The sequence below is a fragment of the Sycon ciliatum genome, chromosome 1, assembly GCF_964019385.1.
Source record: "Sycon ciliatum chromosome 1, ocSycCili1.1, whole genome shotgun sequence".
NCBI lineage: Eukaryota > Metazoa > Porifera > Calcarea > Leucosolenida > Sycettidae > Sycon > Sycon ciliatum.
The window spans coordinates 77,219,478-77,244,914 of record NC_088643.1 but is presented as its reverse complement, the minus strand read 5'-3'; the positions used below and the strand labels follow the sequence as shown (position 1 = coordinate 77,244,914).

The 25,437-nt window shown below is 48.6% G+C and overlaps 1 protein-coding gene across 7 annotated transcripts; it reads left to right on the top strand.

Moving 5' to 3' along the window:
- The first annotated feature begins 7,267 nt into the window (after window positions 1–7,267).
- On the top strand, window positions 7,268–25,073 carry LOC135805571 (uncharacterized). 7 transcript variants are annotated; one of them, XM_065319627.1, is made up of 7 exons: window positions 7,278–7,592; window positions 8,896–8,965; window positions 9,179–9,280; window positions 10,843–11,354; window positions 11,751–11,815; window positions 23,454–23,508; window positions 24,267–25,073. In XM_065319627.1, exons 4-7 carry the CDS (start codon window positions 11,052–11,054, stop codon window positions 24,291–24,293), a joined length of 450 nt encoding a protein of 149 aa, XP_065175699.1. In that variant the 5' UTR covers window positions 7,278–7,592; window positions 8,896–8,965; window positions 9,179–9,280; window positions 10,843–11,051; the 3' UTR covers window positions 24,294–25,073. The 7 variants fall into 7 exon arrangements, 4 of the variants coding, with proteins under 4 accessions (XP_065175701.1, XP_065175700.1, XP_065175699.1 ...); XM_065319628.1 differs by lacking the exon at window positions 10,843–11,354 and having other exon boundaries at window positions 7,273–7,592; window positions 11,768–11,815; XM_065319626.1 differs by lacking the exon at window positions 8,896–8,965 and having other exon boundaries at window positions 7,282–7,592.
- The last annotated feature ends 364 nt before the right edge of the window (window positions 25,074–25,437 follow it).

Here is a 25,437-nt window from a genome sequence, read left to right as displayed (position 1 = left end):
CAGTGTAGCTCTTCAGGCGCATACGAAGACTCAGAAACCGGAATATACTTTACATGATGATTGAAAGTCCAGCAGCACAACAAAACTTCCAAGGACTGGTTTGGCACTAGCTTCCGTCTCATTGGCGTGTGCCCAGCCAGTTTTGGAAAGAAAGAGTAGACGTTCATTCCTCGTTCAACCTGCAATGAACTGGAGACAACACAAACCAACAAGACGACGATGGTTGTCATCAGCTCATGTGTTCACCACCGCAGTGCTACCATTCACTTTCCTGCTCCAAATGCACTACCAGGCTGCATGGTACTACTGTCGTGGACATGGAAATCCGGTCGCACGTATAGCGGCCCCAGGGCGCTGGCCATGCAGCCGTAGCACGGTTTATCATGCGCTGCTGATGGTCGCATTGGATCAACATGTGCACTGCATGCAACGTTCTGTACGCGCTGAGGGCGCCGGCCCCGGTCAATCGACTGGATTTCCATGTCCGCGACAGTACTATGTGTCGATAATAGACAGTGATTTGCATTTTCCAATGATTAGGACTGGTATTATTTCTATTTTTCACACTTAGAAAGAAAACAAGGGGCAAGATTTGATATGGATTATGTGGTTGTTGGCTATGTCAACATTTGAAAGAGGGTTGCAACCGTGATAGCACTGCAACATGAGTTTAAACCTACGTATTGCATGGTATACTCAACAGTTGGCGAGCAGAGAATTTCGTGCCGAATTCCGCCCCAAGGTTGTGCACAGCAAACAACTTGATATATCATTAGCCCTGGCCTTGTGCTATACGTACCCGTTGTGCCGATCGAGCCTGAGCCCTCTACTCGACTCCACGGTCCAATGACATTCGGTCATCATGGCCAAATTCAAGTCACTCAAGTGTTGAGAAGTGTCTACGTCGTCGCACACAGCATGTGTCGACATACAAAAAATAACAAAAATTAGGGGTGAAACGAACGAACGAAAGTTCGAATATTCGTTCGAAAAATTTGAAAACGAACGAACGAACTCGCAAGATTGATAAACGAACACAGCAAGCAAGCATAAAGATCGCGTGTGACTAGATAGAGAGACTAGATCACGAAGGAGCCGCGGAGGTTGGGAGATCGCGAGCTTGCATGCTGATCGACTGCGTCTGCCTTGATGATAACTTGAAGCAAGTTGAAGGAGTTGAGTGTCGCGTCGGGACAAAGTTTCTTGAATTATTTCTGTGTGTCCGTTTGAGGTAGATTTGTACTCGTAGTGAAAGGATTCGAGTCGCTTGTGACATCTGTTCCTGAAAGCAAACGTTCACTCGTTGCAATCATGTCAAAACGTTCGAGCCTTTCATCGCGGTTCGGAGTTGGAGCGGAATTTGATAAAGTGGTCGGGAAAGACGAAGTCCTTTTCTCAAGTTCAAAAAGGTTCTATCACACAGCAGAGCGACGACGAGCAATCTTCGTACCCACCTCAAGAAGTACCATTCTCCTGCTCTGACGACCTGAGCTAGCGATGAGGAAAAACTCTCGTCCGGACGATGGTGATGGACTTTGCAGCTAAGCTAGCTGCAAAACCCTGTGATTCAGCGAAGGCGGGCGTGATAAAAAATATTGCTGTTCTGGCAGTGTATCATGCGGTCACTGAGCATTCTCGCTTTCTCAGTGATTCTGGCCTCTGGTTCTAGAGCTAGCTTACATGTAGATCTACATGCATGATCACAGTGTTTGTTTAGCAACACACCGTCAATACTGAACTGTGGCCAGCCAAGTACAGAGAACGCCTGTACTGACAGACTGTATGGTCTTCAAAAATATTCATCCATGAAAATTAATACAGTCATACCGGTAATGGAGAATGTTCGTTCGAGTTCGTTCGTTAGTGTGAGAGTTCGTTCGTGTTCAAAATTCGATGTTCGTTTCACCCCTAACAAAAATATGTGTACGATAGAGAAAGAACTACTGAAGAGCAACCAACTGGTTTCAGCATTCTCCTTCAAAGGATAGGTCGGTGGCAGAGGACCAAAGCCGGACAATAGTTGGAAATTCTCAGCGTTGAATTTCTACAGGCTGTAGATACCTGGAAAAGCTCGATTTCCCGCCACGGAAAATAAAAAAGTCTTGATTTGGGGTGCTGGCGCTTCGCCTGACGAGTGGATACGAAGGCAGTGAAGAACATGGAAGAAAGAAAAAATGTGATATGGAAGAAATGATGAACAAAAAATTGTACTTTGAACTAGTTTTTTTTCCACGCGGGGAAGACCCCGTAAACAACCACTACCTCCGCCAACACAGGACCTAGCGTCTCACTCGACAAGTCCACCATTGGCTCCCGTGGCCATGACCAAGTCACTCCCTCCACCAGCGGAGGTGGATGTGGCTTTGGCGACGCCACGTGTGTTGCATGCAGACACGTTTGCATCAGCATCGCTTGCTGCATCACCGGCAGAGACGACAGCAATACCTACCGCAATATCAACGAGACCCAGAAGAACAACTGCTAATTACACCTTGACCTATTTCAGAACGGAAGTACCGAGCCAACGGAATACACAACAGGAACGTGAGACGAGGGATGGGAGGAGACGGGACCTGATTGCTCCGAGGCAGGAAGTCGTTGAGGAGGATTCGGCCAGTGAGTCCAGTGATTCCGGTGAGTGTGAGAGCGAGAATGATCGTGTGAGTAAGAGTGGGTGCGAGCGTGTGTTTTCTAGTAGGAAGTCATCAGTGTATAAGCATCTTGCATCTCGTCCTGATTGCTGTAAGGTTTATTCTGATTCTTCTTTTTCTGTTTTGTGCCGTGCTCGTCATGGTTATAAGTTGCAGTTGAGTGTGTTAGAAGCCGTTTGTCAACGTATTCATAAGCCTAATCTGTGTGTCCAGAAGGACAGCATTATTCGTTTGAAATTGTTTTAGTAGCAACTTGTTCTGTCTGTTTGGCTCTGGTTGGCCATGGTGTCATATCTTGTGTCACAGTATACTAGTAGTCCTTACAAGTTTGTTAAGTGCTTTCGCAGTTTTTCCTGTTATTACCTTAGTGCTAGGATTAACATTTTCATAGGTGTTGTTTCTTCTCACTCCATTTCTCTTTATTAGTATCTTTCTGGATTGTTTTTCATTAGTACAACGTAGCTTCCTGAGGAGTGTTGTGCGAAAACTAGTTCGAAGTACATTTTTTTGTTCATCATTTCTTCCATATCACATTTTTTCTTTCTTCCATGTTCTTCACTGCCTTCGTATCCACTCGTTTTTTGAATACAATAGAAGCCTTTGTGAAAATGTCGGTTCAGCTCGTTCTGTTGATCACAATTCTAAAATTATTATTATTATTATTTTATTTATTTTACTAGGGTGTTTCCCACAGACCTATGGTCTTCTTACGGGAGCCCCTAGAAAGGTTAAGCATGAACGAACAAATGGGCGATAATCTGTACAAGAGCGAACAGTGGAAGGCAGCATATTCCACCGATCAGAACCTATATAGCCAAGACGAGAAAAACCAGCTTTAGTGTGGGCAGAAGGCAAGGCCAGAGAAAAAGAGATTTGGGACCTAGTGACGGCAGTAGTATGTGCACTGGAGGAGCGGGTATGGAAAATTTCTTTTAGGAGGAAGCTACATGTGCCGCTATGGACAGAGCGAAATACAAGAATAAAAAGCTTCAAATTGACTCGGACAGAAATGTGAGAGAGATTGTATAGGCTAAGAATATGAGAGGCACTGGTAAAGTTATCGAAACCAAAAACTATTCTTAGACACCTGTTACATAGCCGGAAATAGTAAGAACTGAGGGTGTGGACGTATGCGCTACTTGCATACTTCAATGACGACTGAATAACACTAAGGTAAAAGCTACGCCGTGCGTGGAATGGCAAGAGATGTCTTGACATGCGGCAGGCGCCGAGTTTTCTGTTGACAGACCCAATCAAACCGTCAATTTGTGGCCCAAAAGTCAGGTGCTCGTCAATGACAATGCCAAGATAGCGTGCGGACTGCGCTCGAAGAACATGGACGCCGTCAATGACGACACTGGCGGAACCAGGCACTGCTGTTGTCTTTCTGTGAAGGAGGAGGAACTTCGTCTTTGCTGGGTTCAGCGTCATGCGCTTCTCTTCCAGGTAGACAGACAGCTTGGCCAGATCTCCGTTCAAAGCTCCGATGACTTCCTCAGCAGAGTCACCAGCTGCATACATATTAACATCATCCGCAAACTGCAGAACTGTGGAACTGTTGACGCATGAGGGAAGACCACGGACATAGAGGCTGAATAGGATAGGTCCCAAAACAGACCCCTGCGGAACACCCTGCGTACATGGCACGCGTGGCAGGCCCTCTGGTGCAATGAGCTGCTGCGTTCGATCACTCAGGTAGCTTTTAAACCATGCCAGAGCCGAGTCACCAATCCCACAATCAAATAACTCATTCAACAGCAACTGGTGATTGACGCTGTCAAACGCTTTCCTGACATCAGCGAGCACTACGCCAACAACTTTCCCATTATCCAAATCTTTCATCCAGCTATCAATTGCAACAGCCAGGGCCTCCTCACACGAGTGATATCGTCTGTATGCAAATTGCTGGGGTGGAATAATGTCGGGATTCTCTCTCAGAAGAAGGCTTAATTGGTTGTACACGTGCTTCTCGAGGACTTTGCTAGCGATCGGTAAAAGTGAAACAGGTCGGTAGTTTCGCGGTTCAGAGCGGTCCCCGCCCTTGAAAAGTGCTCTCACGGATGCATGCTTGAAAAGCGCAGGAAACTTACTCTCCTCAATAGATGCCCTGAGAAGAGCACACAGGGAACCTGCCATCACTTGAAAAGGATTGGAGGCAACCCGTCTGCTCCGGGAGCTTTATGTGCATTGAGATTACGAAGGATCTTTACAACGTCGGTGACCGTAGGCTGCGAGAAAGCCAACATAGAAGTCTGGCGATGGGGACCAGATGGGCAGTGAAGGTGTGTCCGAATGGGGTCTGAAACAGTTTGTGCAAATGTGCGGGAGATACCAATGTGATCAGTCCCTCCTAAAGTGTCCTTGGTATGTCTGTGAAGCAGGCCATTGAGTAACTGCCATTGGCCCCTGGGCTGTTTACGGACGGACATGAATTGATGTTGATAGTACTGGGAGCGGAGACGCCTGCTCATTAAAGTTCCCTCGCGCCGAACTCGACGATATTCTTCTAAAGCTGCTGGGTCACTCGCTTTCTTACATGCTCGGCGATGGAGGTACTGTCGACGTGCCAATAGAAAACGTAGCTCTGGAGTGATCCATGGCTTAGGCGATTTCTTGTGTAGCTTTATGTTCTTGACCACATATGGATCGAGGTCATCAAGGAGACCTCCAATGCTACCGTGCCATTTATCCACGAGTTCATCAACGCCAGTGCTAACAGTGACATGCCGTCCTGTCTCAGTGAGGGCCGAACCAATCCTGTCAGACAGATCATCAAAGTCCAGGGTGGAAAGCGGTTTCTTTCTATCCTGAGGTTAAAAGGGGCAAGGCTATGGTTGGAGGTACTGAGAGATAAACAAGGCACTCCATGATAATAAAATCTTACACATTTTTTGGTGAGTGTGAATGATATCCAGTCGAACCTCTTTAGGACGAACACCAAGGGGCCGATGGTATTTATTCTGTGAGTTTGTCTTAACCTATTTTATAACCAGTGAATACAATTATTTCTCCAATAGACATAGGAATAGATTTCTTCTACAGCGAAAGATTCTAAGCCACACCGACTCATTGACTCGTCTCGTATGAAACAAATGAGTCACTAGAGAGGTTCTGCAAAACGAAAATGCGTACAAACTTTCGCTCTACATTATGAAGTGCGAAACTTCGCTGGAACTTTCGCAACTTTGGACGCGAAACTTGCAGGAAACGCGAGATGACTGTCGTAGGAAATTTCGTGAGATCGGGTCATGGCGTACGTGCACTTGGTCCGCGCAAACTACAAAATGTGCAGAACGCAAAGTTCGTGCAAACATTGGTACACACTTTCGCAAGGACTGTCGCGAAACTTCGTTCGAATTTTCGTTTTGCAGAACCTCTCTACTGAACATTTCTTTAGCAACATGACGGCAACTGAAACAGCAACAGAGAAAGTACGATACATGTACTGCACATTCTTGCAGGTGCTACAGGTACTACAAACAGATTGCAGATCGTAATTCTTGCTTTGGCGGCACGAAACTTTAATTGGGGCAGTGCAATCTCGGCGGTACTCACAAATCAAACAGCCCAGACCCGAGTAAACAATTCCAATCATACAAGTACGAGATTTTCACGAGACGAGACTGCACCCATTGGCTTGTTTCGTATGAAGCAAACAAGTTACTGAACCTCTCCACAATGGAGATTTTCCCTGATATGCGAATTTATTTGGCAAACTCGGTCAATGAGTCCTTCGGAACCTTTCCCGCCAGATTGGGAACTGCCAACGATAGTATGCGACTGACCAGTGCCTTACTTGTACGTACCAATGTGCAATGAACATGAGTATTTCGACAACACATCTAACATAAGCATTACCGTCAAGAAGGTGAACTCGCATTCTTCACACACTGTAGACAAGGACAAAGAGATAAAATGGATCTAAATCCGAATAAAATCAGCACACGTTTCCGTAAATGAAAGGGCGAGCATAAGCACATGAATCGAAGGAAACCGGTCAACTCAGAGATGACCTTTCATCGAGCATTCCGTAAAAGGATGCCTCGGCAGCGGAAAAGCTAAATTGAGAAAAGAGATCCTGTCAGCTTTTCCATTATTTATTGCATTCCGCCCAAACAAAAAAAAACGATCAGCACACTTTTCGTAAATGAAAGAGTGAACACAAGCAAATGAATCAAAGGAAACTGGTCAACTCACCTGTCATTGAGTAATATTCCGCGAAAGGAGGTCTCAGCAGCGCCGAAACGAAATAAGTCAGGCCAGGAGACGAAATATCCGAAACAGCTCATGCAAGAAGCAGTTCCAAAGAAGGAAGTTCCTCACGCATGCACATCCGAACACGGATCCGCGGATCGCGGACTGCACTGAGCTGAACACATTAGGGTAATACTAATGCTTGTGGCTCAATGTAGCTGAACCATCGGACCTTATTTGTCAGCTTGGATCACGTGATCCATCCAGCTGCCGCGTGCGGCAAACAGCCCAAATAGCGCTAACTCTGGCCTGCGAGCGTTTGCTGCGACTAGCGCACTAGCGCTCGTGACATACACAAACGCGCTAGCCAGAATGCTTTGACTTTGATGGCTTTCAGCTTCTATTTTTTGAAAAGTAGCGCGCTCAGACCAGCTCGCTCACTCTTTTCCTCTTCCATTTTTTAGGGCAATTGTTTTGTTTGATAGACGAAGCTTAGGGTCTCTTTGGATTTGCAACCCTTACCCTCCTGGAAAAAATCATAGTTGCTAGACTGCGACACTTCAGACCAGGTACTATTAGAGCCGCTAATGGACGACGAGCTATTTTCCGCTATCCGGAGCTCAAGCATTTGAGCCGCTAAATGGACGAGACTCCTGGGGTAAAGGATGCAGAGAATGAGGAGAAAACACTCGTATGGAGCAGGGAGTAGGTATTGTACTACTTCCTGGTATGGAGCACTGAGAAGCGGTAAGTCTTAGGGCAATTCTTAGCCAGTAATTACTTTCTCGCCATAGTTATGTTCTCGTTTTTCGTGTCTTCTGTAATGCCAGTACACTAGCAGTACGACTACACTGTAGGCGAGAGTCCATAAGCCAGAGTGTGCAGCTCTCCATCTATGCAGCATAAACAAATTAATGACAAATTTCCTTTGCCTAAGGGCTGGGTTCCACTGCCGCTCCGCCGCACATCATCCACGGCATGAAACGTCATCATTACGAGCTGGTCCAGCGAGGCCGCGGCTCATCACCAGCTTTCGCTTCGCTGCTTGATACAAAAAATGCAAGCCGCGGTCACGGCTTGCATTGTTTCCCGCACTTAATTGTTTTATTCGGGGGAATTTTAATTCGTTGCACAGGCCAGAACACGAGTATTTTTTTGGATTTCACGCGCGCGCAGGCAGGCTAAATGTCATCAAAAAACGTCGAGCACGATCGCGGTACCGTGAATGGCGAGTGTCACTGGAACCGCGCCGCTCTGCTGCATGCAGCCAAGTACCGTGGAGCAGCGGAGCTGCGGAGCCGCAGTGGAACCCGGCCCTAACCAAACTTATAGCAATTTGAAAATGTTTGACAATTTTTCATAAAAAAACTTGACAACATTGTTCTTCTGTAGAGTGCCGCTGGCAACTCCATCGATGAACTCCATCAATGAGCGCAGGGATAAAGTTTAGAAACCCTTCGATCGAGAACGTGTTTTCAAAAAGGAAGCACAAATATGCCGCGTAACTTCCCCTCTAGTACTGTATGGCCCCATCAAAGCCACTCGCTGACTACTTACCAGTAAAATGGGGTTGGACGGTTGTCAGATTAGCTGATATGTTTTCTGCCAACACAACCATAAGCAGTTGTCAACTCTCAAGACTAAAAGAGCTTGCGAAGAAAGTGAGAAACCTTGGCTATGAAAGCACATGAAGCATCAGAACATAATCGAGCAAACTTGGACCTAGATTACCAGTGTCTGCTCCAGAGCCAGGTCAGTGACCCTGTTTGTGAGTACTTGGACCTTTTGGAAAAAGAACACTGGGTTACCTGCGACCCGGTCGGAAGTCCTGTCGAGTACTATACTTTTTTATACCGTTCGAGGGTATACCGCCACTGACAGGCTGCATACGCGTGCAGATGCGTGCGGCCAGAGTGCCCAGTGCGAGTACGTTCATACATGTACATGTACATAGAAAACCCGTCATACGATAGGTTCAAGCTAAAGTACCGTATCACCATGGTAATTCCTGGAAATTCGGTGTGTTTTCTGCCTTTTGTTAAACAAGCAGCAATGTGCAACAGAAATTACCATGGTGATACAGTAGATTACCGTGTGAAGCGGTGTGAGATGCAGCAAAGGTGAGCTTGTTACTGTGAGTCTATGCCCTAAACAATAAACTTTGCTGTGGGATGATTATCCTTGGGCTGCACACTCTGCACACTTATTGCTAGGTATATCATTGGTCTTGTTCGAATCGTCCATTACGTTTGCAGCTGTTCAAACTTGTTTTGTTGTTTATTATTTTATTGATTTATTTATTCTACTTGCCTTTCCTATCTTCTTGTGTTTAGCATTAGGCGATTTGATCGCAGGACAAGAGAGGAGCTGATGGACGATCTCTCCAGTGTCCCTCTTGGTTCGGAGCAGCGCCGAGTGCTGACGTTGGGACTTGGGTAAGGATGAGTGTTCCCTCATGTTTACAAGTTATCCGTTTTGTCCAACACTAACGGTTATATGCAGAATACTGCTGAGTCAAAAATGTGCATCAATTAGCACAAAAACTGACTGATGAGATCCTGGCATTCAACGACCTGATGCTTAGCTGCATCACGTTTATATCCGTTAGTGTTGGACAAAACGGATAACTCGTAAACTGATGGTCCTCTTTTTCAATTTTAATCCTTGGCTCTCCATCTGAGTTCCCTCGTGTGTGTAGCTATTATTATTTTTTTGGTGACAGTCAATTCTTCAGACTTTTCCCGTTTGTGTCTTTCCCTCAAACTAGTCAATATTTTTATTTACTTATTTTTTTGCCCAGGGTCTACATTCTACCTTTATTTTACTTAGACTAGGGTTAGCTGCCCGTTTACCAGTACTCATCCACACATATGTGCACATAGAGTCTACACAGAACTCTATCAGTAGATATTTTGTGTATAGGGGGTTGTCTATCCACCGAGATAGCACTATATACTCCCATTCTGTGTGTTCTCTGGTAGCTATGTCCCTTGGAGACTATACGGTGCCAGTGTGGTGACCGAGATCAGGCGTGTCTGCACTGGCATCGTCAACTTTGCCTACTGCTACGTGCTCCCCAGTGCTCCATCTGTGTCCTGTAATTTGTTTGGGGAGGGGGGGGGGGGGGGCAATACCGGTACTTCAGGTGCAGGGGCAAGGGGGGAATGGGGTGGGGGGACATCATGCCCCCAATGAACCTCTCCAGGCGTTGTTCTGGAGTAGACTAACCATAGGCGGAGTGTACACATGCAGCGCATAGTTTGGGAGCTAGAACGCGATCGGACTCAGGCATATTCAAAGGCAGTCTATTGTGATAGTAGTCCTGGACTGATCTCACTATGATGATATAGGTCGTGCCCAGCATCACAATGCCAAACATTATAAATGACTGTTTTTTTTGCCTGAGGGGCTAGATGAGCATGCGGCTAGACTGCCGATGGCAACCAACAGGCTCAAGGCTGTGTTGAGACTTCGTGTGAGCGACCCGAGTCAATTGTTTACTCACCATGACTAGGCATCGCATTGAGCATCGTATGCCCACTAATATAATAATTATATTATGTCACTGTTCTTAGTCGCACCGGTGGCGCATGCCCGTTTTCAGGAGACTTCTCAAAACACATAAGCCCTGGGTCCTGAAGGTTAGGCCTATTGTTAATCTAAATAGTCCTGGCTACTATCCTGCTGAGTTCACTGACTTTCTACTGAACCCGTATGTATGTGAGGAAAGTACTGTTCTGACCTCAACTGCGGATTTCATCAACTTGGTAGAAGGTTTGCCTGTGCGGGACGATCATTTATAATTGAGTATAGATGTGACCAGCCTTTACTACACCAATATCCCCAACGAGCCCGGTTGTCGTGGTATATCACACACAGGTGTACAAGGTGGATGCCCCTCGCCCTTCGTACATGGTTATTAACAGCAGTGACTTCCTTGATGTCAGTCATTCGGAAGAAAAATGAGTTTGTGTATGGTAACGATGTGTTTCGGCAGATCCAAGGGACTGCCATGGGTTCGCCTGCAGCAGTGGTCTATGCCGACATTGTTATGCTGTATTTGGAGAAGCAGTACGTTTTGCCGATCTTAGAGGGGGAGGGTTTAGAGGTTCAGGTTTATAGACGCTTTATCATTGCATGGTTGCGAAGGTCAAGTTCAGCGCACTTTAGATAGGATTAATAAGTGTTCGGCCCTCAAGTTTTCTCATGAACTGGCACATGATGGCATTGATTTCCTGGACACCACAGTTTTCCGTAGTAAGAGATACATGGCCTCATTTCAAGTTCACCAATCGTTTCCTGTATCTGCTTGTCGGTAGTAACCACCCCTGTAGTATGGGCAAAGGTGTGTTCACTGGGGAGTTGATCCGTATCCGTCGGTCTTCGACCCTTGACCACCACTACGAAGCTGCTGCCGAGCGGCCGAAGCAGGCTTTCCGGGCCCGTGTATACAAGCGCTCCATCTTTCATCTTTCAGACCCGTACACTAGGAATGGATGCGCAGGGAAGGTATGTTGGTCAAATTGGCATGGGTTTGGGTTATTTCTGTAGTTGTATACAGTGCTCCTCATTGTATTTACCTGGGCCCGGTCTGCTGTCCTTCGCCCGTTGGTCTTGAGGTCCAGGTGTAATACCCCTACCATACAGTCCGGTGGCCAGCGCGGTTGTTGTTACACGGTGGAACATCGGCAAGAGGTTGCTTGCGCGTTTGCCTCATGCTCAGTGTCCTCAGGGAGTTAGTATTTTCCTCCTGTTTGGATTTTGCAGTGTCTATGGTGTCGGTAATTGAGTCTTTGTTCTGTATGCTTTTCTGTGGTGTGTGGCTGTTGTTCACACATCTTTATTTGACTTGCTTCCTGGTGTGGTGTACCTTTTTGTTTTATATTGGTGTTGGTCTGGCTGTAGAGTTCTAGCATCCGTAGCTGCCTCAGGGGGTGCCACTTCTCCCATCAGCGTCGACTAGTCCGCCGGTACGTGGTGCTATATTACGTTAAGTTGTCTGTTTCATCCTGTACGGGCTGTGTTCTGCTGACCACACAGTCTGGGTCTCCATACTTTGCATGTTCTCATCGTGTGTAGTGTTCACACGTACATATATGGACTGTCACACCCATATGTTGTACATGTGGCTGCACGTGTTGTCTCTTTGTAGTACCTGCTGCTGTATTTGTGTCTCTGTGATGCTGACCCGTACATGCTGCTGCGCTGCTTTGTTGTATTGCTGACACGTGCACCTTTTTTGTGCTGATATGATATCGAGTACGCCACTTTTTGTGCTGATGAGGGCACCACTTTCCGATATCATGTTTCCTTTCGCCATGTCAGTTGTCAGTTCTCCCGTCGTCTCCTGAAGTGTAGTAATGAATAGCTCTCTCTCTAGCTCTAGAGAAAAACCACTTGACTAGTCCGTTTGATGTGTGGCGTGGCGAGGGTATAGTAGAGGCAGCTCGTTCTCCAACTGAGACGACATTTGGCGCCCAACGTGGGGCTCAAACCCACGACCCTGAGATTAAGAGTCTCATGCTCTACCGACACATATATGCACGCGGCACCGTTTGTGCTCCTATCCATTTACATATGCTGCTTTCCACACCTGTGCTGACAGTCGGTACGCACCGACTCTGTACGCATGCACGCACACCATTACATTCTGTTGGCATCATATTAGTGAGGTTTTGCATTCCAAAATTCGGCAAAAGATTCGGCAAGCGGGAGCGAGGTCGAAAAATGCACACGAAGATGCGGCATGTTTGTTCGGAAAAAGCTCACTTTGCCGAACATATTTTTCGGATGAATTTTCTTGTGGAAGAGCGCTAGCGCGTGATTTATTCAAAGAGGTTTCTTATCTTGGCATGGCTTCGCAGGCGTCTTTGACGACATCAGCATCGTCAGCTACCTCTGATTGCTCCTCTCCACTGCCTGTCTACTCTCTTTCGCCGGGAGTGTCCTCACGGACATCCAGCAGCTCGTCCCTACGTTAGCCAACACTGGCAACGATCTCGACGGCCTCATAACCGCCGCCGCCGACTACTTTCAGTCGAAGCAGAGCCCCAGCATGGCCCGCTTCCACTTCCGGCAGGTCACCCAGCAGCCTGGCGAAACGTTAGACACGTTTTATACTCGTTTGCTGGCATCGGCAACGACCTGCAGCTTCGCCGACGATGCCCAGAAGAACGTGGCTCTCTGTAATCAAATTGTGGCAGGATGCACGTCCGATCCACTCCGCAGAAAACTGCTGGAGACTGCGTCCCTTGATCTCGCCAAGGCGCTCAAGGCCGCCAGAGCATTTGAAGCGTCAGTGAAACAGACGACGGCGTTCCGGCGCACACAAGACTCGATCAATGCCCTCCGTCATCAGCCACCGTTCTACAAAAGGACACAGCCGCCTCCTGCTACTGTTTCAACTCCGTCGCGTCGACCGATGCAGTCTTCGCCACATCCAGCTGCAAACTCGTACCACCAGCCACCTGCCCCAGTCGCCACTCGCGCTCCAGGCCGGCGGGAATCCAGCACATCGCTCTGCTACCGCTGTGGAGAGCCAGGCCACCCTGAGTCACGTCGCTACGCAGTTTTGCACTGTAAACGTCTGCCCATGGGCGTATCGTCCGCATCCGAGATCCTACAGCGCACACTGGACGCCATGGCTCGCTGGCCTCGACGGTGTGAAGAACGTCCACGACAACATCTTCAACTTTGGTAAGAGCGTCGAAGAGCACAACCGACGACTCGCCGCCTGCCTCCAGCGGCTCCAAGATCACAACGTTACACTCAACCGAGCCAAATGTCACAAATGTCACATCCTCAAGCCTCGGCTCAAGTTCATGGCTAGCGTCTACTCCGACAAGGGCATCCGCGCCTCTCCCAGCCACCAGCAGTCTGTGGCAACATTCTCTACGCCATCTTGCGTCAGCGACATACAGAGTTTCCTGGGTCTCACCAACTTCCTCCGCCGTTACATTCGTAACATGGCTGATCTCACCACGCCACTCCCTGCTCTCACTAAGAAAGGTACTGTTTGGCGTTGAACTGATGTTGAGCAACAATCATTTGATGCACTGAAGAAGGCCATCGCCGAAGACTGCATGCTGCAATACTTTGACCGCAACACATCACTGTATGTCGACGCATCGCCCACCGGCCTCGGCGCAATCCTGTGTCAACGCCAAGACAACGGCCACGATGCACCTGTAGCATTCGCCAGCCGTGCACTCTCCGGCGTCGAGCAGCAATATTCTCAAACTGAACGGGAAGCATTGGGTGTCAAGTTTGGCTGCCTTCGCTTTCACCACGACTTGACAAGGTGATCCACAGTTCACCGTTGTCACCGACCACAAGCCGCTCCTGCAACTCAAGGCCGTCGGATCGAGACCTCCACCATGAATTGAGCGCATGGTCCTCCGCCTGCAGGATCTCAGCTTCCAGCTCCAGTACAAGCCTGGCCCAGAAAACCCGGCCGACGTCGTCAGTCGCAATCCGCAGCCTCATCCCGACTTGCCAAACATCGGCGCACAGGAAGACACTGCGTACATACATGCCCTAGCTACAGCAGCTAAGCCGAATGCGTTGGCTCTGAAGGAGATTGCGGACGCCACCACCGCAGACACCACACTGCAAGCCATCCTTTCCTCTCTGCAATCTGGCCGCTGGGATTCCAGCCACACCACGGTCCGCCCGTACTTTGCCCTCCGCCATGAACTGTCTGAGAGTGACGGTCTACTACTCCGCAACGACCGTCTCGTCATTCCCACGGCCCTCCAACGGCTTACCCTGCAGCTTACACATGCGGGCCACCAAGATATTGTCCGCACCAAGCAACGGCTCAACAGCAATGTTGGGTGGCCCAACATGGCTACTGAAGCCGAAGCACTCTGCCGGCAATGTATTCCGTGCCAAGCAACTCTCTCAACGACACCGCTACGTCCGGGAGTCCGTGCCCACACCACCGTCCACCAAGCCGTGGCAACGAGTCTTCGTCGATTTGTATGGACCCATGCCAAACGGTCAGCACCTGATTGCCACTATCGACCAGTTGACTCGCTACCCGGTCATCAACGTGTTCAGCACGACACCCACTACGGCCGGTGTTGTTAAAGCTCTGCGCTCTACATTATCCATGTTCGGCTTGCCCGAAGAGCTAGTCTCGGACAACAGTCCTCAGTTCCGTTCTTCGGCTTTTGCTGATTTCCTCGCGCAACACGCTATCCAGCACCGCCACACCCCTCCTTTGTGGCCACAAGCAAACGGAGCAGTCGAGTGCCTCAACCGTACCATTGGCAAAGTTCTGCGAACTGCCAAACTAGCTGGCGAAGACATCAATGTTGCATTTGACCAATGGCTCCTAGCGTACCGCACCACGCCACACCCTGCCACTCACGAGGCACCGGCAACACTCATGTTTGGTCGCCCCATCCCCGACAGCATACCCTGCATTACGGCAGCCGCACCAGACTTGCCTTCAGCTGCCCACCGTGACCAGCAATTCCGCCAATCCCAGTGCGACGCTGCCAATGCCACCCGCCGGTCAAACGCCCCCATCCTCACTCCTGGTCAGCGCGTCTTACGCCGCAATGAGCAGGCACACAAGCTCTCACCACAGTGGGATCCCAACCCCTGGACCGTGGACCAGATCTCTGGGTCTACGGTGACGATCTCCAACTCAGCAACTGGCCAAAGATCGACTCGCCATAATTATGTCGTTCGTCAAGCCCGTAATTGTTGTCACACAGCCAGCCCATCACCCACTACCAGCTGAAAGTTCTGCCACCACACCTTACAAAATTACAACAAAATCACATGCAAGAAGTCCTTTCACTTTGACTACTGCTCGTTGCGTGACATCACTCCTCACCAAAGGACTTCCTGGGGATCACAATCCTAAACGGACAAATGTACGAATACCGCAACTGACTCTGTTGTTCTGCACGCCACGATCAACACAACTGCGTGCAAGACACAGCTGATCATCGTCGCTGTACTCTTCCCTGAGCACGTTACCCTGTCGCTGCAGCCTGCGACGGACATTCCATAGTTCCACCAACTTGATGGCTTGATGTTCCCATTGACGTCGACCATGCGGTGTTGCCATTGACGACCTTCAACTTCAGGTCCTTGCCGTGGTCCGCACCATTCAAGAGATGGGCCACATTTGGTGTACTTTCACCCAGTTGGTCACTTATTTTAACCTTGCCGACTTTCCACTGCCGGACTGTTGCTTCAACAACTGGCGGAGAGCACATACGCGTATCATCACTCTTCCTTGCAAACATCATTTCCGTCTCCACCACGTCCTTATCAGCCTGATCCATGCCTGACACCCCCAAGGCACTGTCCACTGTGCCGCCGGGCTGGTGGAGCGACGGACCGATTCTCCAGTGACGGTCGTCGTCCACAAGGCTGTTGGACTAGAGCTGTTCAGTGTCATGCAATGCTATCACATGAGCTGATTGTTTAGTAACTGGTGGTGTTAGTGGACAGTATAGCGTAACTTGTAGTTCCTTGGTCTTTTCTCTTTTGTAAAAACAAACTAGTAAGCATGAAGTTGGTTGCTCCAACGAGGAGTACACGCTTCTTGCCAAACTTGACACTTGACTGACTCACGACTGCCATCCGGAGCACACGAGGAGCACGTCGCACCTTCCGCTCGGCAAACCTGTAAGAAAGCACCACTCTCTGCTCAATACCCAGTGTTTCGGGGAATTCACCCCTCATCAGTTGAGCTTGAGTAGGCTGAGGAAGATTGTGCCTGAAAAGCACCACATATATACTGCTCTCCAGGCCAAACCATCACCAGGAGGAGTACACGCTTCTTGCCGAACTTGACACTTGACTGACTCACGACTGCCATCCGGAGCACACGAGGAGCACGTCGCACCTTCCGCTCGGCAAACCTGTAAGAAAGCACCACTCCCTGCTCAATACACAGTGTTTCGGGGAATTCACCCCTCATCAGTTGAGCTTGAGTAGGCTGAGGAAGATTGTGCCTGAAAAGCACCACTTATATACTGCTCTCCAGGCCAAACCATCACCAGGGATACAAACTTACAGAGACGCTTTGTTTCCAGCGCGACAAACACCTCGTGAAGCCCCAGGTAGCAGCGTGAGTCAGAGTCGCTCATGGAGTTGTGCTAAACAGACGTTGAGAGCCAGTATAGCTATTCACAACGCTGTCACCTCCAACAACTAGTCGCACGTCCGCGTGAGGGACAACAATACGAACTTAGACTTGAAGTTGCGACTTCGGCGGTAATAGTCATGAAGTTGGTTGCTCCAACGAGGAGTACACGCTTCTTGCCGAACTTGACACTTGACTGACTCACGACTGCCATCCGGAGCACGCGAGGAGCACGTCGCACCTCACGCTGCTACCTGGGGCTTCACGAGGTGTTTGTCGCGCTGGAAACAAAGCGTCTCTGTAAGTTTGTATCCCTGGTGATGGTTTGGCCTGGAGAGCAGTATAGAGGTTATGCGAATGACGTCACGAGGAGCGCCAAGGCGGCTGCGAGTGGCAGGGGTGGCAAAATGAAGTCGTTTCTGCTTGAACTATTTTTTACTAGTCTTTGAGAGGAAAAGTAAAATTTGTTGTTGGTTGTCGACATATCGTTCCTCACTTTTATTTTAATTTCCGCTGGTGTCTCGCTTGCTGAAGTTTTTAGCCTTCAACATGCCGAAGAGTTGTGCAGCCGTCGGGTGTAGCAATCGTGCCGATCCTGGAACGGCTGTGAAGTTTTACAAGTTTCCCGTAGCGGACGAGCGGCGCAAACTATGGGTTGCGGCTATGAGACGAGAGAATTGGAAGCCAACTGACAGTAGCAGGATCTGTTCAGACCATTTCGTAGGCGCAGAGAAGAGCAACGATCCACTATCTCCCGCTTACGTTCCGAAACTTTTTGAACATGTCAGGACTCCTGTAAAGCGTAAAGCGGAGAGGGATTTGGTGGCATATGAACGCCGAGCGAAGCGGAAGCTGACGTTCGAGGAGAGCAAGACGCAGACACCAGTGAAAGTGGACGCCTCCGGGAATGACTTCACAGAGGCAATGGCAGATTTGCCTGGTGCCTATGGTGCAGAGGTAGAGTCTGATCCTGTAGCAGTCTCCAGTGTCTCATCGCAGACTGACATGGATATGGAGCACTTGACGCGGCTGGAGGAGACAAACAACTGTTTGGTCCTGGAAAGCAAACGGATGCCACACGCTCCAGGACAAGGTGACACCTTGTCAATCGAGTCGTTTGAGAAAGACAACGCGAAGGTGCTCTTCTACACAGGTTTGCAGTCTTTTGGGACCATGATGGGCATATTTGAACACGTGAGGAAGAGAGTTCCACAGCACCACCGCCACACGCTCTCTCTCTTCCAGCAGTTCTTGATTGTTCTCATGAAGCTTCGGCTGAATTGTCGGGACCAAGACTTGGCGTACAGATTCGGCATTCACCAGTCGACCGTGTGCCGGATTTTCCAGCGCTGGATCCGGGTGATGCATGTGATGCTGGGACCACTTGTCAAATGGCCGGAAAGGGACGAACTACGCAAAACTCTGCCACTTGAATTTCGTAAGCATTTCCCGGGCTGTGCTGTCATTATTGACTGCTTTGAAGTTTTTTGTGAACGACCTTCTGATCTGATGGCAAGAGCTCAAACGTACTCTCACTATAAAAGCCATAACACTGCAAAGTTTTTGATTGGCGTAGCGCCACAGGGTGTCATTACATTTATTTCGCATGCATGGGGCGGGAGAGCCTCAGACAAGTTCATCACAGAGCACTGCGGTCTGCTTAGTCACCTAAATCCGGGTGACCAGGTGCTGGCTGACCGTGGTTTCACTGTTGAAGACAGCGTTGGCATGTTCTGCGCAGAGTTGGTGATGCCCCCATTTACGAAGGGGAAGAAGCAACTCTCCAGGCTGAAATTGGACAGTGCTCGACAAGTGTCACGCGTCCGTATCCATGTGGAGCGAGTGATTGGAATGCTTCGCCAGAAATACACGATCCTCTCTGGCACTTTGCCCATTGCTTTCCTCATGCATGACGATAAAGCTACATCATGTGCATTCATTGACAAGGTTGTCACCGTCTGCTGTGCTCTGTGCAACTGTTGTGAGTCCGTGGTACCTTTCGAGTAAATTACATCATGCCGCTTTGTCAGCTGTAATGATTGCTACATTATTATTATTATTATATTATTATTCAAATTTATTATTAACCCCTTGTGCTTTTTGGACTGTCTGGATATACCGGCAATTATATTTCTGTTTTACCTATTCTGCAGTTGCATGCGCATGTGTTCACCTCATTGACCTCGCTTGTTTCTAGTTTCTTTTGTCTGGCTAGCCAAGCTTGCTTGGTCATGGCAACGCCAACAGACTTATAATAATAGTAATAATAATGGCTTCTATCATCACTCACGACATGCCTCCGTTTCTTGTTGCATCAATATAATGACTCGTGGTCCAAATAGGGACAACACAATATAATAATTATGAATAGCCCTGAAACCCAACTTAGGGTGCTGGGTAGTGCGCGATGTACCATCAGATGTAGTATGCCCAGCACCAAAGAACAACTCAACTTATGCCAACATCACCCGGAAGAGACGTAAAGAGCGAAGTGTTTGATGTGTAATGATGGAGTTCCTCTGCTCACATGCATAAGCAGTGAGTGGTCTTCACGCATGTCCTGGGACCCACAAGTACGAATCAGCATTATGGTCCTTCAGAGATACATGCAAGCAAAGAAATACAAGAAAGGTAACGGAAATCGTTGTGAAAGCCCAGCCACCGATTGTATGCACACGCGTGGCAAGTGCAACAGCAAGTACCGTGGAAGGCACAGCAGAACAAGTTGAAAATGCAACTCTAGAAATACCAGAATAGCAGGCTCCATGAATATAATCACTTCTCAAATGCTTGAGACTTGGATTTACAAATGCTACGACAAAAATGACTATGTACATGGAAAGTTGGTTGCACCCCATACTAGAGGTCGAGCTTTTCTGCCGCCTTGACTGGACATTTGACTGACTCACGACTGCCATTCAGAAACTTGACAAACTCACGACTTCCATCCAGACACTTGACTGACTCACAACTGCCATCTAGAGCAGAGAAGAAGTCCCTCGAGCCCTCCTTCCGGCAAACCTGCAAGAAAGCACCACTCCCTGCTCAATACACAGTGTTTCAGGGAATTCACCCCTCATGCAGTTGAGCTTGAGTAGGCTGACGAACGTTGTGCTTAGCGACCAACATTCCTATAAACTTGTCGCCGAAGTCGCTACCACTGTAATTGTATATGCATATCATTATTTAGTGGCAGATTTAATCTTGCGACACTCCGGGCAGGTCCAGTTCTTGCGCTTTGGCTTACTCTTCAGCTGCAAACAAGCCATGTGGAACAAACGAATACTGCAATCGTTGTTGGAACATCGCAGTACCTCGCCAGCCTTCACAGACTTGCAGTAGCAAAACTCCGGAGGGCGTTCTTGATCCGCAGTAGATGTTGTACTGGCAGCACCAAGTGGTTCCGAGGCTGATGTAGCCGCTGAAGACGCATCGGCAGGAAGAGTGGAGAACGTCTTAGTGAACCATTTCCCAACAAGCTCTGGGAGAACAGCACACTGGAAGAATTTCTTGGCACCTGCTACCGCTTCACGGATGAAATCTGTGTCTGCACAGATACGCTCCACAAACAGCTGACCTTCATTCCACACAACAAAGTCACAGTACTGCACCTTACACACCAGCATCTGTAGCTGTACTTGGTAGTAGTACATGTGGTCTTGCTTAAGATGGAGTGCTCCGCCGGACTTTACTAGACAGAACTTCCCTGAATCGGCAGCATCATGCAGGCTACTGTCTCGGCACCCGTACGGGCACTTCACTTCCACCACGCCGTTGCCACAGCAGGAGCACTGCACAAGGGAGTCGGGAGTAGCGCCAAGATATGGATAGTCTGGATGAATTACAAAGCCACTGGGCAGTACTTCAACCTTCTGATGTGTTGCACTGGCATGTTCACTATAGTTGTCAATTGCCTTCTGCTCGTGATCACATCCCCATTGTGTGGCTTTGCTACAGAACTTGTGTGCCTCAGGGTAACACACAGAGCGGACTAAGGACGCAGAGGGCTGGCTAATATCCGTGCGAACAGCAGACTTCAACTTTGAAGCTGTGATCCGGCCGGCGCGAAATTCAAACCAGGCCTTGGAATCTGCCTGGTTCCGCGTAGCCTGTTCCACAGCGCGTGCTTCCTCCTCTGAAACACAGACCGCTGGAAATACTGCCTCGCAACGAACGAGCAGGTCCCCAAAACTAGCATCCAGCATGTCTGGTTCGTACAATAAATCCAAAATGGGTGGATATCCCTCGGGCTTGGAAGGTACGTACCTATCGCAGAACCCGGGAACAAGGGAGAGTAATGACGGTTTACCGGCTTGACATAAATTTCCATATAGTTCACCCAGCTCAGCACTGGAGGGTTGCTTAATATCAGCAGGGACCTTCTCCTCCGACCTACGGCGCTTGCTCCCATGCTGTTTAGTGTCGGGTGCAGTGAAGTTTATGTCACGAATCCTGGCATACTCCACCTCCTTCATTGAAGGAGTTGACCATTGGCACGGCAATGAAGTGCTTCCTGTGTTCTGAATCAGCTGCGTTCTAGAATACAGGCTGAACAACAGTGCAGCAACGTGAGAACAAGACTCACCAAGACCAGCCATGCAGGTGCAGTGTGCACAAATCACGCTACCGTCGTTTTGCGCAGCAATCCAGGGTTGCAGATGGGTGCCGGAAACTGACTGGGAATGGCGGACTTTGGCGATGACAAACTTGCTGTCACATGTGTCAGATTCGGACGCTGGAAACGCACGAACATCGCCGACCCAGCCACTGACAAGGTATTTGTAGGCTTCCAAGCTCTTGTAGGCCTTGAGCTGCTCCTTGGTGTAGGGGCTGGGCGCGTTGACCAAGAAATTGTAAATATCGGGATAGTCCACAAGTGGAAATTTATCTTCCTCTAAAAAAATACTTCTGGGCAGGTAAGGATCACTCGAGTCTGGTGTAACGCGCTCGAGCTTTTCACGGTACCGGCATTTGCTGGAGTCATCTAACTCGTCATACACTTTTGAAAACTTGGGAGAAGTCATGGCCACTGATTCAGCGTTCGTACAATAGTCCTTTGTAAAGAACAGAAGAGGAACGTAACAGCGATACAGGAAATTTCCTTCGTGAAATTATTCCAGGCACATGTACTTCTTTTGAACTTTTCATCTCTTTTGCCACCCCTGCGGAGCGCGGCCGCTTTGGCCGCCTACACACCGCCTGCACGTGATCCTTTCGCATAACCTCTATATAAGTGGTGCTTTTCAGGCACAATCTTCCTCAGCCTACTCAAGCTCAACTGATGATGGGTGAATTCCCCGAAACACTGTGTATTGAGCAGGGAGTGGTGCTTTCTTACAGGTTTGCCGAGCGGAAGGTGCGACATGCTCCTCGTGTGCTCCGGATGGCAGTCGTGAGTCAGTCAAGTGTCAAGTTCGGCAAGAAGCGGGAACTCCTCGTTGGAGCAACCAACTTCATGACTATTACCGCCGAAGTCGCAACTTCAAGTCTAAGTTCGTATTGTTGTCCCTCGCGCGGACGTGCGACCAGTTGTTGGAGGTGACAGCGTTGTGAATAGCTATACTGGCTCTCAACGTCTGTTTAGCACAACTCCATGAGCGACTCTGACTCACGCTGCTACCTGGGGCCTCACGAGGTGTTTGTCGCGCTGGAAACAAAGCGTCTCTGTAAGTTTGTATCCCTGGTGATGGTTTGGCCTGGAGAGCAGTATATAAGTGGTGCTTTTCAGGCACAATCTTCCTCAGCCTACTCAAGCTCAACTGATGATGGGTGAATTCCCCGAAACACTGTGTATTGAGCAGGGAGTGGTGCTTTCTTACAGGTTTGCCGAGCGGAAGGTGCGACGTGCTCCTCGTGTGCTCCGGATGGCAGTCGTGAGTCAGTCAAGTGTCAAGTTCGGCAAGAAGCGTGTACTCCTCGTTGGAGCAACCAACTTCATGACTATTACCACCGAAGTCGCAACTTCAAGTCTAAGTTCAAACTAGTAAGCTAACGATAAACTAGTTACACTGAGACAATTCGACTGGCACAAATTACAACAAAATCACATGCAAAAAGTCCTTTCACTTTTACTACTGCTCGTTGTGTGACAACCACCATCATCAGTGTGCGCATTGCGCCTGGTTTGGTGCATGCCTGGTGGAATATGACATAGCGGCTGATGCAGTGGGCACGTCAGGTAACACCTAACGCATTGAAAATGACTCAACTATGACTTGGTTCGATTGCAACAAACCTAATGATAGTGGTACCGAAACATTCGGGTAACCGGAGTAAGTGCCAATTGATATTTTTGGCTCCAGTCAGTCAAGTGATTCAATTGCAATACAATTATATACGTACGGTGGAACTCACTTAGTACGTACCCGGGTAAGACGTACACCTGCATAACACGGTCCTCTTTTGTCGCACGGATTTTCCTCCCATAAGCGCATATTCAGATGTGTACGGATACCTTCTGTTCATGTGATTCATTGTCGCTGTGTTACTGTATGCAGATCTCACTCAGCTCTGCTCTCCGAGCATTCTGCTTCCAACACGACTTCCCGAAAGGTATGTATGGTGGCTAATAAATAATGCGAGAGTCTTTACAGATTCCAGTGCTCTCATGCCTTTTGCAAGTTCCGTTTGTAAGTCAAATGGAACATGGTTTGTGGTCAATACTTCAGCAGTAGTGGTGCGAGAATATTCGGGTGTCAAATTGCTCGGAATTGATGTATGATAACGGAGAATATACCAACATGTGAATCACTTGGAGATATGGTTTGCCAGGTTCTGTTCACACTCACTAGGCTAGACCCTCTCGAGTATTGTACAACAGTTTTGGCCCAGGAGTGGTAAAGGGCACGGGGCAAGCTATGTCGGGACCTGCTGTAAAGTCCGCCATACACGAGCTGTACGTCTTATCGGATGGGATATACCCCTGATATTGCTGATAATGAATGGCCCAGTTTCATTGTACTGCTGTCCGCGATATTATATCCTTAGTGGCATTGTTAACTTCTCATTGCTTGTGGGGACGCATGGATCATACGTCCATCCAACACCTGCCAATCGGAACCCACCGACAACGCTGTCGGTTGGGTTGGACCACAATCGGTTGGTTTTTGAGTCCAAGATGCCACCTAGGTAGCACAAAGCATTGCTAATCTGATTTTAAATTAGCTGCGCAAATCCTGGCATACTGCCCGTAAATGCATCTAACTCCCAGGGTACTTATGAGTTTTTAGGTCTATGTGGTACTTGTGTCGCATTGGCAGCCACTGTTCCGTTCTGTATTTTCTGGTCTATGTGTCGTTGAATCTCCACAGAAAATGTGCTCGCGCATTAGGAGGTGAAAGATGCACCTGCAGGAGAATACATGCTTAAGAGAAGGCAGAAACATGCCCGGATCCACCAGAACTAGTGCTGGCAAGTCAACAGAGGCGAGTACTGATAATGTTCCAGATTGTGGTAGGATCACATAAGCAAAATTGACACTGGGAGGCACGGCGGTGGGTCAGCTCATGGCCAGCGCCAGCTCCAGTGGATATCACGTGCATCCAGTTCTAGTACTATAGTATGACTGCTACAAAGTAGTGCGGCCCAAATAGAACTCGGGTCAGGTGCCGAAGAACTGGGGGGGGGGGGGGGGGGGCATGTATCAATGAATGGTAATAACTCCGGAAATCATGCTGGTGTATCGAGGGCGTGGGCCAATGAAGTGCTGGATTGATGGTGGACGACTGTACTGCAATCTTGGCCGGTCCCACTATCGCAGAGACAGCACTTCCGGGTGCAACCACCCTATCCTGCAATCTATATAATAATTATTATAAGAGATTTGTGTGAACGATTTTAGCATGATGCAAGTCAGCTTATTGTGCTGGGGGCCTGGCTACATGTCACTATAGCTTTTTATAGACTCGATCACCGCATTACGCTGCCTTGCGTTGACTTGATTGAGCACTCTTTTTGGTTAGTGTCAAAGGTATATGTAATATGTATCTGCCTTCGTGCAAAGCTCTCTTTGTGCGTGTCTTGCAGATAGCTCGCTGACTTTGATGCTTTGAGCCATTTTCAAATTGCTTTTTTTGTTCATTTCATATAGACCGTATTGCCATTTGTTTAACCTCCCGCTCTGAGCTCCACTGATGGGACCTAAAAAAGGCTGAAACAGCTGTCTGGAGATTGAGCGTCAGTATTATGGATTTAGAATACACGATCTGGGGACAGCACTAGTACTGTCTAGCTGTTTCGTCCTTTGTGGACTCATCAGCGAATCACAGAGAAATAACTCTTAACTAAGGACGAACCTCGCAGCCATGAAAATAGATAAATAATGCCTCCAAGCCAGAATTCAAGGCTACATGTGTAGGCCCGAATGTGCCTTGCCCGAGTGCTGAAACTGATAAGTCATTGAGATACGCATAGAACATCTGGCAAAGGAACTACTAAAGCCCCCACAAGCACGGTATTCTACTTCAACAAGGAAGAATTTTG